Here is a 16713-nt window from a genome sequence, read left to right on the forward strand (position 1 = left end):
GACACATGGACAACAGGAGAAGAGGACAGTTGACCTGGGGGACACATGGACAACAGGAGAAGAGGACAGTTGACCTGGGGGACACATGGACAACAGGAGAAGAGGACAGTTGACCTGGGGGACACATGGACAACAGGAGAAGAGGACAGTTGACCTGGGGGACACATGGACAACAGGAGAAGAGGACAGTTGATCTGGGGGACACATGGACAACAGGAGAAGAGGACAGTTGATCTGGTGGACACATGGACAACAGGAGAAGAGGACAGTTGACCTGGGGGACACATGGACAACAGGAGAAGAGGACAGTTGATCTGGGGGACACATGGACAACAGGAGAAGAGGACAGTTGACCTGGGGGACACATGGACAACAGGAGAAGAGGACAGTTGATCTGGGGGACACATGGACAACAGGAGAAGAGGACAGTTGATCTGGGGGACACATGGACAACAGGAGAAGAGGACAGTTGACCTGGGGGACACATGGACAACAAGCTGAACCAGAAACTCTATTTGGGGTGCTGATAGAAATCCCGATATGGAAAGAGACACATGGATCTGTATGTGATGATATGGTTAAACCAGATCTCTCTCTTCCTGGTGTGGGTTACCTAGTGACAGCAGGCTGTAGGGCGTTCTATACCAGACCTCTCTCTTCCTGGTGTGGGTTACCTAGTGACAGCAGGCTGTAGGGCGTTCTATACCAGACCTCTCTCTTCCTGGTGTGGGTTACCTAGTGACAGCAGGCTGTAGGGCGTTCTATACCAGACCTCTCTCTTCCTGGTGTGGGTTACCTAGTGACAGCAGGCTGTAGGGCGTTCTATACCAGACCTCTCTCTTCCTGGTGTGGGTTACCTAGTGACAGCAGGCTGTAGGGCGTTCTATACCAGACCTCTCTCTTCCTGGTGTGGGTTACCTAGTGACAGCAGGCTGTAGGGCGTTCTATACCAGACCTCTCTCTTCCTGGTGTGGGTTACCTAGTGACAGCAGGCTGTAGGGCGTTCTATACCAGACCTCTCTCTTCCTGGTGTGGGTTACCTAGTGACAGCAGGCTGTAGGGCGTTCTATACCAGACCTCTCTCTTCCTGGTGTGGGTTACCTAGTGACAGCAGGCTGTAGGGCGTTCTATACCAGACCTCTCTCTTCCTGGTGTGGGTTACCTAGTGACAGCAGGCTGTAGGGCGTTCTATACCAGACCTCTCTCTTCCTGGTGTGGGTTACCTAGTGACAGCAGGCTGTAGGGCGTTCTATACCAGACCTCTCTCTTCCTGGTGTGGGTTACCTAGTGACAGCAGGCTGTAGGGCGTTCTATACCAGACCTCTCTCTTCCTGGTGTGGGTTACCTAGTGACAGCAGGCTGTAGGGCGTTCTATACCAGACCTCTCTCTTCCTGGTGTGGGTTACCTAGTGACAGCAGGCTGTAGGACGTTCTATACCAGACCTCTCTCTTCCTGGTGTGGGTTACCTAGTGACAGCAGGCTGTAGGGCGTTCTATACCAGACCTCTCTCTTCCTGGTGTGGGTTACCTAGTGACAGCAGGCTGTAGGGCGTTCTATACCAGACCTCTCTCTTCCTGGTGTGGGTTACCTAGTGACAGCAGGCTGTAGGGCGTTCTATACCAGACCTCTCTCTTCCTGGTGTGGGTTACCTAGTGACAGCAGGCTGTAGGGCGTTCTATACCAGACCTCTCTCTTCCTGGTGTGGGTTACCTAGTGACAGCAGGCTGTAGGGCGTTCTATACCAGACCTCTCTCTTCCTGGTGTGGGTTACCTAGTGACAGCAGGCTGTAGGGCGTTCTATACCAGACCTCTCTCTTCCTGGTGTGGGTTACCTAGTGACAGCAGGCTGTAGGGCGTTCTATACCAGACCTCTCTCTTCCTGGTGTGGGTTACCTAGTGACAGCAGGCTGTAGGGCGTTCTATACCAGACCTCTCTCTTCCTGGTGTGGGTTACCTAGTGACAGCAGGCTGTAGGGCGTTCTATACCAGACCTCTCTCTTCCTGGTGTGGGTTACCTAGTGACAGCAGGCTGTAGGGCGTTCTATACCAGACCTCTCTCTTCCTGGTGTGGGTTACCTAGTGACAGCAGGCTGTAGGGCGTTCTATACCAGACCTCTCTCTTCCTGGTGTGGGTTACCTAGTGACAGCAGGCTGTAGGGCGTTCTATACCAGACCTCTCTCTTCCTGGTGTGGGTTACCTAGTGACAGCAGGCTGTAGGGCGTTCTATACCAGACCTCTCTCTTCCTGGTGTGGGTTACCTAGTGACAGCAGGCTGTAGGGCGTTCTATACCAGACCTCTCTCTTCCTGGTGTGGGTTACCTAGTGACAGCAGGCTGTAGGGCGTTCTATACCAGACCTCTCTCTTCCTGGTGTGGGTTACCTAGTGACAGCAGGCTGTAGGGCGTTCTATACCAGACCTCTCTCTTCCTGGTGTGGGTTACCTAGTGACAGCAGGCTGTAGGGCGTTCTATACCAGACCTCTCTCTTCCTGGTGTGGGTTACCTAGTGACAGCAGGCTGTAGGGAGAGTCCCCTCAGTAGTGTTCAGTAGGACACACCGTAGTAAAACCGTTTGCAACAGAAAACAAAAATCTGTGTTCTTATTGGACTAGTTTGTGTAGTTTCAGAATTCTTTTCACCCGTTTCATACCTCGTGAACATGACCAAAGTGTTATTATTAACCAGGAGACAGACAGACAGACAGACGAGCAGACAGACGAGCAGACAGACAGACGAGCAGACAGACGAGCAGACAGACAGACAGACGAGCAGACAGACGAGCAGACAGACAGACGAGCAGACAGACAGACGAGCAGACAGACAGACAGACGAAACATGATGAACTAAGGAATGTAATGGAATACAGCGTGTGAATGAAAAACCTCAAGACTAATTACTCTAATGAATGATTGAGCGTGGTTGAGAGAGCAGAGGAGACTTCCAGAGTAAAGCATGATACCTTTTTACAGAGAGAGAGAGTCGTCACCATCCACCCATCCATGGTGTGACTGAGAGCATTGGGTCATGTTGTAAAGTAGACAACATTCAGATGGACAAACAGTTTATCAAAGCACAGTGAGACTTCTCTGTGCACCTCTCCTCCTCTTCAGTCTCTACTGTCCCGTGTGTGTGTGTGTGTGTGTGTGTGTGTGTGTGTGTGTGTGTGTGTGTTATCTGCCTTGAGTCTGTGGCACCAGGCCGCCGTTGCGTCCTCTGCCTCCAACCTGAGAAGAGGAGGAGGATGAGGAAGAGGAGGAGACTGAGGGTCTGTGTGTGTTTGAGGAGGACTGGGGGCCCGTGGCGCGCTGACTGTGGTGTGGCTTGGCGGAGCCCCCTTTGGCCCCGCGCGGCGTGGGTCCCTGGGCTTGGCCCTGCAGGTTGAGGATGGAGTCGATGGCACACTGCAGGTGCTCGTTAAGAGACTCATCGTGTGGCGGGGAACCGGAAGAGAAGGAGGCGTTGTCCATGTCAGGGGAGTCCGACTTACAGCGCTTAGCAGGAAGTGATGAGTCTCTGTAACAGGAAGCATCTGACGGCGTGGACGGGGGCCCAGGGGCATGCTGGTCCATTCTGAATGTTCCGCTCCCTGACCTCTGATGGTTTTTACTGCTCACCCTTTTACACCTCCCCACGTCCGCCCCTCTGTCCCCTCTGTCCCCCTCACTGTCTCTGGATCTGTCTGAGAGGTGAGGGTTTGTGTTTTTGATGCCACGGTACAACACCTCCATTTGCTCCAGACCTTGCACTAAGCCAGGGGAGGAGGAGGTGGAGTTCCCCAGCCTCGGGGCCTCTCGGCTGGGCTCTGTGTAGGGGTGGGAGCCCGCCTCCCTGGAGCTGCCTCCTCTCTTCTCCAACTTCACGTTGGCGATCACTGTCCGCTCCGAGAGGGCAGAGGGTGAGGAGGAGGGCGGTGGGAGGGGAGATTTGGGGGGTGAGGGGGAGGGACGGGGGTACGGGACACTGTCTCCTCCTCCTCCCGGTACGCCCGGTCGGACGCGCGGGCTGATGTTCTCCCGGTAAGTCTTCCGTAGCGGTAGGCGGCAAGTGGTCTGAGGAGGCGTGACCGTGGAGGCGGGGTTACGCTCGACTCCACCCACATTGTGATGTTCTAACGTTCCGTTCATCTGAGCAGTGAAGGAGGACGAGGATGGTGTTGTCGTTGATGATGAAGACCAAGGGTGATAGGAAGAGGAGGATGGGGGTGGGGGGGCTGTGACTCTCTGGAGGGGGCTGGGGGTCGCCTGTGTGGTTGCTATGGAGACCGTTGCAGAGGAAGTGGCATTACAGGTAGGGGGCGGAGTCCTAATGACAGTAGTTATAGAAGGAGGCGTGGCCAGTGCTGCTACGGCTCGGGCTTTTGGGTGTGTCAGTGTTGATTGGGGCTGGGTGGTAGGCTGTGGTTGGGCTGATTGGGGCTGGGTGGTAGGCTGTGTCAGTGTTGATTGGGGCTGGGTGGTAGGCTGTGTCAGTACTGATTGGGGCTGGGTGGTAGGGTGTGTCAGTGCTGATTGGGGCTGGGTGGTAGGCTGTGTCAGTGCTGATTGGGGCTGGGTGGTAGGCTGTGTCAGTGCTGATTGGGGCTGGGTGGTAGGCTGTGTCAGTGCTGATTGGGGCTGGGTGGTAGGCTGTGTCAGTGCTGATTGGGGCTGGGTGGTAGGCTGTGTCAGTGCTGATTGGGGCTGGGTGGTAGGCTGTGTCAGTGCTGATTGGGGCTGGGTGGTAGGCTGTGTCAGTGCTGATTGGGGTTGGGTGGTAGGCTGTGGTTGGGCTTGAGGCTGGGTGGTAGGCTGTGGTTGGGCTTGAGGCTGGGTGGTAGGCTGTGGTTGGGCTTGAGGCTGGGTGGTAGGCTGTGGTTGGGCTTGAGGCTGGGGGGTAGGCTGTGGTTGGGCTTGAGGCTGGGGGGTAGGCTGTGGTTGGGCTTGAGGCTGGGGGGTAGGCTGTGGTTGGGCTTGAGGCTGGGGGGTAGGCTGTGGTTGGGCTTGAGGCTGGGGGGGGGGTGGTGTGTGGACCGGGTCGAGGGCAGTGTTGTGTACCACCTTACTAAATCCCGCTTCCTGTTTGATCTTGAGCTTCAAGCCGATGCGTGGGCGGGCGGCGTAAGTCTTCATGGGAGGTTTACTGGTCCTCTGGGGAAGAGAATCACCATCATCTTCATCAGCTGGACGAGAGGAGGGGCGGTAGGAGGAGTTGGAGGAGAAGGGGCGGTAGGAGGAGTTGGAGGAGGGAGGCGGCGGAGGACCGTGGCTGAAGGAGGAGCTGTGACTCTGGGTGTCGGATGTCTGCCTGACCCCTGACCCCGACCTGGCTACAGGAACTGGGGAGCTGGACCAGGAGACAGACGCCCCTGCTCCTCCCTGCTTTATAACCAGCTTGGTGGAGGGGAAGTGGGCCGGTGTCGAAGCTGCGATGGGGATGGGAGCTTTATCTGCCCCTGCCGCAGATACACTACTCCACACGGCGCTGGGCTCAGCCGACACAAAAGACTGGGGCTGGGGCATGCTGGCAGATCCACTCTCCCGCTCCAGCATCTTCGAGTTGGCCACATACTCCTCTGGAGAGAGAGAGAGCGAGACAGAGAGAGCGAGACAGAGAGAGAGAGAGAGAGAGAGAGAGAGAGAGTGAGAGAGCGAGACAGAGAGAGAGAGAGAGAGAGAAAGAGAGAGCGAGACAGAGAGAGCGAGACAGAGAGAGAGAGAGAGAGAGAGAAAGAGAGAGAGAGAGAGAGAGAGAGAGAGCGAGACAGAGAGAGAGCGAGACAGAGAGACAGAGAGAGACAGAGAGAGAGCGAGACAGAGAGACAGAGAGAGAGAGAGAGAGAGAGAGAGAGAGAGAGAGAGAGAGAGAGAGAGAGAGAGAGAGAGAGAGAGAGAGAGAGAGAGAGAGAGAGAGAGAGAGAGAGAGAGAGAGAGAGAGAGAGAGAGAGAGAGAGAGAGAGAGAGAGAGAGAGAGAAGAGAGAGAGAGAGAGAGAGAGAGAGAGAGAGAGAGAGAGAGAGAGAGAGAGCGAGAGAGCGAGACAGAGAGAGCGAGACAGAGAGAGCGAGACAGATGTTATAAGATGAGGCAGAGATGAGAGACCTAACCAAAGACAAATCTACTCCAAATACTAAACTGATTAGCTATATGCTGCTCTGCTGCTGTACACAAGAGGGACAGACTGACCAATAGAAACGTTACAGAGCTTCTCCTTGCTGATCTCTTGTCATTTTTGTCAAGTCTCTCACTCCCCAAGAGGTTGATCACCTCAAGACATTTACCTGGGATAACACATCTACCAGGGATAACACTGTCATGACATTGGCCTGGGGGTAGGTTTATGACAGTCATAAATACACCCCCCCCCCCCCCCTTTTTTCCTCTCTCTACCCTACTGATGTGACATTTGAAAATCCCTTGGTTAACATAGAGATTCTGGGAACATCAGAAGGTGGGGGGAAATTAACCATATTGTGATAATCCGACCAGTTGAACATATGGGTTGGTACTTAATGAATATGATGTCAGTTCGGTTGTCATCTGAGACATTCTCATCAATGACAGGATGACATAAACTCTACAGTGGAAAGTCTACATATTAGAGTTATCAGATTCACATGGAATTGTTGGGCAATTTAAATGTTTGAATATAAAATTATTGGTGAAAAGATGAAATGTAATTTTAGCTTCCAAATGAGAGATTTGGGTTTTCACAAGGGCTCTGCTCAATCAGTGGCCCGCCCCTGTGAAGAGACATGGGTTATAAACTATGAAACACACCCTTCTCTCCCTCCACTATATAAAGCCTTGACGAAAATGTAACCTCCTGTTCCGAGGATGTGAGGGTGACGGTCCATACATTAAGAGGACTAACATGTCAACTGTTCCGGGTACATTAGGATGACGATCCGATGTCAGATTGGTTCAGATAATAACTACAGAACGAAGCCAACCTCAGCGTGAGCTTTGGTTTGCGAATGGTATGAACTTTGAACTCTTATTCGCTACAGAAGTGATGCAAACGTGGGCTAGGAAAGAACGGACAGAGTATCCCGTCTACCACACAACGACGTTACTACAACGTATTCAATTTACCAGCAGAGAATCTTCAAAGGACAAATGACTCTGTTGGGCAACACGGCCTTCCATCTACCACCAACCTACCGAAGCGCAGCTCAGAGTAAATATTTATTGCATTTCCCTTTTCCAAATGGGCGGTAATTTAGAATGCATAAGATAATGTATTTACGATAGCATGGCTTCTCCCTTTGTTCCTCAAGTCTTCCCGCTCTTTCACTCAAACCCAGCCCCCTTTTCTTTTGTGTAACCAGCTGTCATATCTGTTCCGCCCGCTAGGGACGTTTTCCTTTATGACGTAATTTGTAATCATTCTGTGTATATGTAATTCTGTGTGATTAGTTAGGTATTTAGTAAATAAATAATTAAACCCAATTTTGTATTGCTGATTCAACTTGTTAGCCAGGGTTCGTGAAGACAACCAAGAATTTACAACTTTCAGATGAGACTGAAATAAGGTGACGATTAATATTGACTGCTATTGATGTAAAATATTACTAGGTCTTTAAGAGTTTATTCGGAAGATAACAGCTCTATAAATATTATTTCGTGGTGCCCGACTCTCTAGTTAATTACATTTACATGATTAGCTCAATCAGGTAATATTAATTACGGAGAAAGGATTTTATAGAATAGCATGTCATATCACTTAATCCGGCATAGCCAAAGACACGACAACACATCTACCAACACATCCACCAGGGATAACACATCCACCGGGGATAACACATCCACCGGGGATAACACATCCACCAGGGATAACACATCCACCAAGACATTGACCATTGATAACACATCCACCAGGGATAACACATCCACCAAGACATTGACCAGGGATAACACATCCACCAGGGATAACACATCCACCAGGGATAACACATCCACCAGGGATAACACATCCACCAAGACATTGACATGGGATAACACATCCACCAGGGATAACACATCCACCAAGACATTGACCAGGGATAACACATCCACCAAGACATTGACCAGGGATAACACATCCACCAGGGATAACACATCCACCAGGGATAACACATCCACCAGGGATAACACATCCACCTGGGATAACACATCCACCAGGGATAACACATCCACCAGGGATAACACATCCACCAGGGATAACACATCCACCAGGGATAACACACCCACCAGGGATAACACATCCACCAAGACATTGACCAGGGATAACACATCCACCAAGACATCGACCAGGGATAACACATCCACCAGGGATAACACATCCACCAGGGATAACACATCCACCAGGGATAACACATCCACCTGGGATAACACATCCACCAGGGATAACACACCCACCAGGGATAACACATCCATGATAAGTATGTATTGATATTTATCTAAAGGCTGTAGCAGGTCTATCCCTGGAAAGGACGGGGTCTTGTCTTGGTAGATGTGTCTATCCCTGGAAAGGACGGGGTCTTGTCCCAGAGAGTTCTGTGATATACATTGCATTCGGAAAGTATTCAGACCCCTGGACTTCCCCCCCCCCCACACATTTTGTTACAGCCTTATTCTAAAATTGATTAGATAGTTTTTTCCCGCCTTCATCAATCTACATACAATACCCCATAAAGGCACCTAAAGGAGTCTCTGACCATGAGAAACAAGATTCTCTGGCTCGATGAAACCATTAAGCATGAATACTTTCCAAATGCACTGTGGATCCACACACACCCGTTGAAAAGTATTGGAACACCTACTCATTCAAGGGTTTTGCTTTATTTTGACTGTTTTCTACATTGTAGAATAATAGTGAAGACATCAAAACTATGAAATAACACATATGGAATTATGTAGTAACCAAAAAAGTGTTAAACAAATCAAAATACATTTTATATTTGAGATTCTTCAAAATAGCCACCCTTTGCCTTGATGACAGCTTTGCACAGTCTTGGCATTCTCTCAACCAGCTTCATGGGAATGATTTTCCAACAGTCTTGAAGGAGTTCCCACATATGCTGAGCACGTGTTGGCTGCTTTTCCTTCACTCTGCGTTTCGACTCATCCCAAACTATCTCAATTGGGTTGAGTTCGGGTGATTGCGGAGGCCAGGTCATCTGATGCAGAACTCCATCACTCTCCTTCTTGGTCAAATAGCCCTTACACAGCCTGGAGGTGTGTTGGGTCATTGTCCTGTTGAAAAAGAAATGGATAGTCCCACCAAGCGCAAACCAGATGGGATGGCGTATCGCTGCAGAATGCTGTTGTAACCATGCCTTGAATTCTAAATAAATCACTGACAGAGCCACCAGCAAAGCACCCCAACACCAAAACAACTCCTCCTCTGCCATGCTTCACCGTGGGAACCACACATGCGGAGATCATCCGTTCACCTACTCTGCGTCTCAAAAAGACACGGCAGGTTGGAACCAAATATCCCAAATTTGGACGCATCAGACCAAAGGACAGATTTCCACCAGTCTAATGTCCATTGCTCGTGTTTCTTGGCACAAGCAAGTCTCTTCTTATTATTGGTGTCCTTTAGTAGCGATTTATTTGCAGCAATTCGACCATGAAGGCCTGATTCACACAGTTTCCTCTGAACAGTTGATGTTGAGATGTGTCTGTTACTGAGATGTTGATATGTGTCTGTTATTTGGGCTGCAATTTCTGAGGCTGGTAACTCTAATGAACTTATCCTCTGCAGCAGAGGTAACTCTGGGTATTCCTTTCCTGTGGTGTTCCTCATGAGAGCCAGTTTCATCATATCGCTTGATGGTTTTTGCAACTGCAGTTAAAGAAACTTTCAAAGTTCTTGACATTTTCCAGATTGACTGACCTTCATGTCTTAAAGTAATGATGGACTGTCATTTCTCTTTGCTTATTTGAGCTGTTCTTGCCATAATATGGACTTGGTCTTATACCAAATAGGGCTATCTACTGTATACCAACCCTACCTTGTCACAACACAACTGATTGGCTCAAACGCATTAAGGAAAGAAGTTCCACAAATTAACTTTTAACAAGGCACACCTGTTAATTGAAATGCATTCCAGGTGACTACCTCATGAAGCTGGTTGAGAGAATGCCATGAGGGTGCAAAGCTGTCATCAAGGCAAAGGGTGGCTACTTTGAAGAATCTCAAATATACATTTTGATTTGTTTAAAACCTTTTTTTTGTTTACAAATGATTAAAGCTCAGTATTTGTATTATTCAACTGTCGTCTTTTTCCCTCATCCTTACGAAGGTATCCAATCATTCCGGACCCCACTTTGTGTGTGTGTGTGTGTAAATATACACTGAACAAAAAGATGAACGCAACATGTAAAGTGTTGTTCCCATGTTTCATGAGCTGAAATAAAAGATCCCAGAAAAATTCCATACGCACAAAAAGCCTATTTTCTTTCAAATGTTGTTCACAAATGTGTTTGAATTAGTGAGCGTTTCTCCTTTGCCAAGATAATCCATGCACCTGACAGGTGTGGCAAACCAAGAACCCGATTAAACAGTATAATAATTACATAGGTTCACCTTGTGCTGGGGACAATAAAAGGCCACTAAAAAAAATTGCAGTTTTGACACACAACACAATACCACAGATGCCTCAAGTTTTGATGGAGTGTGCAATTGACATGCTGACTGCAGGATTGTCCACCAAAGCTGTTGCCAGAGAATTGAATGTTCATTTCTCTACCATAAGCCACCTCCAACGTCATTTTCGGTAATCTGGCAGTATGTCCATTCGGCCTCACAACCGCAGACCACGTTTAACCACGCCAGCCCAGGATTTCCACATCTGGCTTCTTCACCTGCAGGATCGTCTGAGACCAGCCACCCAGACAACTGATGAAACTGAGGAATATTTATGTCTGTAATAAAGCCCTTTTGTGGGGAAAACCTCATTCTGATTGGGGAGCCAGGCCCAGCCAGGGGGGTGGGCCTATGCCCTTCAAGAGCCACCCATGACTGCACCCCTGCCCAGTCATGGAAAATCCATAGATAAGGGCCTAATGAATTTATTTAAATTGACTGATATCCTTATATGAACTGTGGCGCAGTAAAATTGTTGCGTTTATATTTTTCATAAAGTATATATATATTTTTATATATAAAAAGGTACAGGTATATTATATATACACTGGGGTCCAGAATTATTGGTGCCTTCAGAAGCTTAACAACCTCTTATTAAGGCTCGGGTGGAGTGTTCGGAAGTTCGGATGAATGATGTGCCCAAAGTAAACTGCCTGTTACTCAGGCCCAGAAGCTAGGATATGCATGTAATTTGTAGCATTGGATAGAAAACACTCTGAAGTTTCTAAAACTGTTAAAGTAATGTATGTGAGTATAAGAGAACTGATTTGGCAGGCAAAAACTAGAGGAAAATCCATTCGGACATTCTTTTTTTTGAGGTCGAAAGCCATTTCAATGATAGCCTATGGGAAAAACAAATAGATAGGATCCTATGGCTTCCACTAGATGTCAACAGTCATTAGAAAGGGTTTCAGGTTTGATTTTTGAAAAAATGAACAAGTAGTTGTAGTTTTTCCAAGGTGTCCCTCATTAGAAAAGTAGTCTTGTTGCACGCGTGAATGAGGTGCGCGCTCTTCGTTATTTATCTTCCCTGTTGAACATACTATTCTCTGTCTTAAATTGTATTGTTTATTTAGATATTTGAGTACCTGAGGATTAATTAGAATCATCGTTTGACTTGTTTGGACGAACTTTACCGGTAACGTTTTGGATTCGTTTGTCTGCATGTTGAACGAGTGGATTACTGAGATCAATGGTGCCAACTAAACTGACTTTTTTTGGATATAAAGAGGGACTTTATCGAACAAAACGATATGTGTAGCTGTGACCCTTGGGATTGCAAACAGAGTTAGATCTTCAAAGTTAAGTGATTTATTTAATCGCTTTGTGATTATTTGTGATTTTTGTGACGCCTGTGCTGGTTTGAAAAAGTATTTTGATGTGGGGCGCAGTCCTCAGATAATCGCAAGGTATGCTTTCGCCGTAAAGCCTTTTTGAAATCTGACAACGCGGTTGGATTAACAAGTTAAGCTTTTAAACGATGAAAGACAGTTGTATTTTCATGAATGCCACGAGTGTGCAAAGCTGTCATCAAGTCAAAGGATGGCTACTTTGAAGAATCTCAAATATAAAATATATTTTGATTTGTTTAACACTTTTTGGGTTACTACATGATTCCATATGTGTTATTTCATAGTTTTGATGTCTTCACTATTATTCTACAATGTAGAAAATAGTAAAAAAATAAAGAAAAACCCTTCAATGAGTAGGTGTGTCCAAACATTTCACTGTTACTGTATATATATTTATATGCTGCAACTAGACAAGAGAAAATTAGTTTTGATCAGTCATGGAAATACATATATATATGTGGAAAGTGTCTTCAAATGAGTGGTAAACGGATATTTCGCTGAAACGCTCAGTGACTTTCAACGTGGCACCGTCATAGGACGCCACCTTTCCAACAAGTCAGTTCATCAAGTTTCTACCCTGCTAGAGCTGTCCCCGGTCAACTGTAAGTGCTGTTATTGTAAAGTGGAAACGTCTAGGAGCAACAACGGCTCAGCTGCGAAGTGGTAGGCCACACAAGCTCACAGAATGGGACTGCCGAGTGCTGTAGCGCGTAAACACAATCTGTCCTCGGTTGCAACACTTCACTACCGAGTTCCAAACTGCCTCTGGAAGCAACATCAGCACAAGAACTGTTCGTCAGGAGCTTCATGAAATGGGTTTCCATGGTCGAGCAGCCGCACACAAGCCTAAGATCACCATGCATAACGCCAAGCGTCGGCTGGAGTGGTGTAAAACTCATCGCCATTGGACTCTGGAGAAGTGGAAACGCGTTCTCTGTAGTGATGAATCACGCTTCACCATCTGGCAGTCCGACGGAGGAATCTGGGTTTGGCGGATGCCAGGAGAACGCTACCGGCCTCAATGCATAGTGCAAACTGTAAAGTTTGGTGGAGGAGGAATAATGGTCTGTTGCTCTTTTTCATGGTTCAGGCCCCTTAGTTCCAGTGAAGGGAAATCTTAACGCTACCGCATACAATGACATTCTAGACGATTCTGTGCTTCCAACTTTGTGGCAACAGTTTGGGAAAGGCCCTTTCCTGTTTCAGCATGACAATGCCCCCGTGCACAAAGCGAGGTTCATACAGAAATGTTTTGTCGAGATAGGTGTGGAAGAACTTGACTGGCCTGCACAGAGCCCTGACCTCAACCCCATTAAACACCTTTGGGATGAATTGGACTGTGAGCCAGGTCTAATCGCCCAACATCAATGCCCGACCTCACTAATGCTCTCGTGGCTGAATGGAAGCAAGTCCCCGCAGCAATGTTCCAACAACTAGTGGAAAGTCTCCCCAGAACGGAAGAGGCTGTTATAGCAGCAGAGGGGACCAACTCCATTTTAATGCCAATGATTTTGGAACAAGATGTTTGACGAGCAGGTGTCCACATACTTTTGGACATGCAGTGTATATCCATCCATCCATTCATATCTATATATCTATATACACACATACCTATCTAGATATATATATATATCTATCTATCTATCTATCTATCTATCTATCTATCTATCTATCTATCTATCTATCTATCTATCTATATATATATATATATATATATATATATATATCTATATATATATATATATATATATATCTATATATATATATATCTATCTATCTCTATCTATATATCTATATCTATACACACACACATACCTATCTATCTATATATATATATATATATATATATATATATCTATCTCTATCTATATATATATATCTATACACACACACATACCTATCTAGATATACATCTATATATATATATATATATATACAGTTGAAATCTGAAGTAAAAAAAAAAGAAAAAGGGGGACGCTTGCAAGCTGAAGAACACCATCCCAACCGTGAAGCACGGGGGTGGCAGCATCATGTTGTGGGGGTGCTTTGCTGCAGGAGGGACAGGTGCACTTCACAAAACAGATGGCATCATGAGGACAGAAAATGATGTGGATATATTGAAGCAACATCTCAAGACATCAGTCAGGAAGTTAAAGCTTGGTTGCAAATGGGTCTTCCAAATGGACAATGACCCCAAGCATACTTCCAAAGTTGTGAGGAAATGGCTTAAGGACAACAAAGTCAAGGTATTGGAGTGGCCATCACAAAGCCCTGACCTCAATCCTATAGAAAATGTGTGAGCAGAACTGAAAAAGCGTGGGCGAACAAGGAGGCCTACAAACCTGACTCAGTTACACCAGCTCTGTCAGGAGGAATGGGCCAAAATTCACCCCACTTATTGTGGGAAGCTTGTGGAAGGCTACCCGAAACGTTTGACCCGAGTTAAACAATTTAAAGGCAATGCTACCAAATACTAATTGAGTGTATGTGTATTCTAGGGAGTTTTTCCAAGCCATCGTGTTTCTACACCTGCATTGCTTGCTGTTTGGGGGTTTTAGGCTGGGTTTCTGTACAGCACTTTGAGATATCAGCTGATGTAAAAAGGGCTTTATAAATACATTTGATTTCATTTGTATGTAAACTTCTGACCCACTGGGAATGTGATGAAAGAAATAAAAGCTGAAATAAATAATTCTCTACTACTATTCAGACAATTCACATTCTTAAAATAAAGTGGTGATCATAACTGACCTAAAACAGGGAATTTTTACTAGGATTAAATGTCAGGAATTGCATTTAAACTCAGTTTTTCCACATTTGGCTAAGGTGTATGTAAACTTCCGACTTCAACTGTATACACACACACACACACACACACACACACACACACACACACACACACACACACACACACACACACACACACACACACACACACACACACACACACACACAGTATAGTATTACCAGGTCTGTCCCTGGCGAGGATGCGGTCCTGTCCCAGAGAGATCTTCTCCTCCTGAATAAACATCCTGTCCATCATTACCATCTCAGCTGACGGGCCGAGGCGCTGTGAAACATACGACAGGGACACAGCCAACCAGGCAATCAACACACCATAGCACATCAGTTAGCAAGACAATCCTAGTGAGGGACAGAAAGACTATCCTAGTGAGGGACAGAAAGACAATCCTAGTGAGGGACAGAAAGACTATCCTAGTGAGGGACAGAAAGACTATCCTAGTGAGGGACAGAAAGACCACACTGAACAGACAGAAGGAATCCTAGTGAGGGACAGAAAGAATACACTGAACAGACAGAAGGTATCCTAGTGAGGGACAGAAAGAACACACTGAACAGACAGAAGGAATCCTAGTGAGGGACAGAAAGAACACACTGAACAGACAGAAGGAATCCTAGTGAGGGACAGAAAGAACACACTGAACAGACAGAAGGAATCCTAGTGAGGGACAGAAAGAACACACTGAACAGACAGAAGGAATCCTAGTGAGGGACACACTGAACAGACAGAAGGAATCCTAGTGAGGGACAGAAAGAACACACTGAACAGACAGAAGGAATCCTAGTGAGGGACAGAAAGAACACACTGAACAGACAGAAGGAATCCTAGTGAGGGACAGAAAGAACACACTGAACAGACAGAAGGAATCCTAGTGAGGGACAGAAAGAATACACTGAACAGACAGAAGGAATCCTAGTGAGGGACAGAAAGAACACACTGAACAGACAGAAGGAATCCTAGTGAGGGACAGAAAGAATACACTGAACAGACAGAAGGAATCCTAGTGAGGGACAGAAAGAACACACTGAACAGACAGAAGGAATCCTAGTGAGGGACAGAAAGAACACACTGAACAGACAGAAGGAATCCTAGTGAGGGACAGAAAGAATACACTGAACAGACAGAAGGAATCCTAGTGAGGGACAGAAAGAACACACTGAACAGACAGAAGGAATCCTAGTGAGGGACAGAAAGAATACACTGAACAGACAGAAGGAATCCTAGTGAGGGACACACTGAACAGACAGAAGGAATCCTAGTGAGGGACAGAAAGAACACACTGAACAGACAGAAGGAATCCTAGTGAGGGACAGAAAGAATACACTGAACAGACAGAAGGAATCCTAGTGAGGGACACACTGAACAGACAGAAGGAATCCTAGTGAGGGACAGAAAGAACACACTGAACAGACAGAAGGAATCCTAGTGAGGGACAGAAAGAACACACTGAACAGACAGAAGGAATCCTAGTGAGGGCTGAGTAAGGAGACGGACCTTTATACAGGGAGAAGGACAAGAACGATTGAGATCAATGTGAGAAAAAAAATAGCTCATAAAGGTAACAATATTAATAACTTACTGTTGATAATAACGTCAAATAATATGATTTACTTACTGTTGATAAAAACATAAAATAATATGATTTACTTACCGTTGATTCCTCAAAAAGCAGGTGTCTGTATTTATCCAGCATGGCCTGCGTTCTCTTCAGGAGCTGGCTGGAAACCCTCTCGAACTCATCATCCACTAAGGGGGCAGAGAGGGAGAGAACGGAACATGGGACATCAGATGGTGGGAACCCAACGGTAATTAGGGCTTGGAGTTTCTGGTCAGGTCATGTGGTCAATCCCGACCATACACATTAGGGCTGGGAATTGCCAGGGACCTCACGATATGATATTATCACGATACGATATGTATTGCGATTCTCACGATTCTATATGTATT

At 46.7% G+C, this 16713-nt stretch overlaps 1 protein-coding gene across 1 annotated transcript in view; it reads right to left on the bottom strand.

The window, feature by feature from the left end:
- Positions 1-583: 583 nt before the first annotated feature.
- LOC120040168 (BRD4-interacting chromatin-remodeling complex-associated protein-like) overlaps positions 584-16713 on the bottom strand; it is a 64404-nt gene continuing 48274 nt past the window's right edge. The window contains exons 12-14 of the mRNA XM_038985413.1: positions 16418-16512; positions 14931-15033; positions 584-5552 (exon numbers count right to left, since the gene is read on the bottom strand). Of these exons, the coding sequence (XP_038841341.1) occupies positions 3172-5552; positions 14931-15033; positions 16418-16512 (2579 nt within the window). The 3' untranslated portion in view covers positions 584-3171. The remainder of the gene's footprint in view (positions 5553-14930; positions 15034-16417; positions 16513-16713) is intronic.

The sequence above is a fragment of the Salvelinus namaycush genome, unplaced genomic scaffold, assembly GCF_016432855.1.
Source record: "Salvelinus namaycush isolate Seneca unplaced genomic scaffold, SaNama_1.0 Scaffold331, whole genome shotgun sequence".
In the NCBI taxonomy this organism is placed as follows: domain Eukaryota; kingdom Metazoa; phylum Chordata; class Actinopteri; order Salmoniformes; family Salmonidae; genus Salvelinus; species Salvelinus namaycush.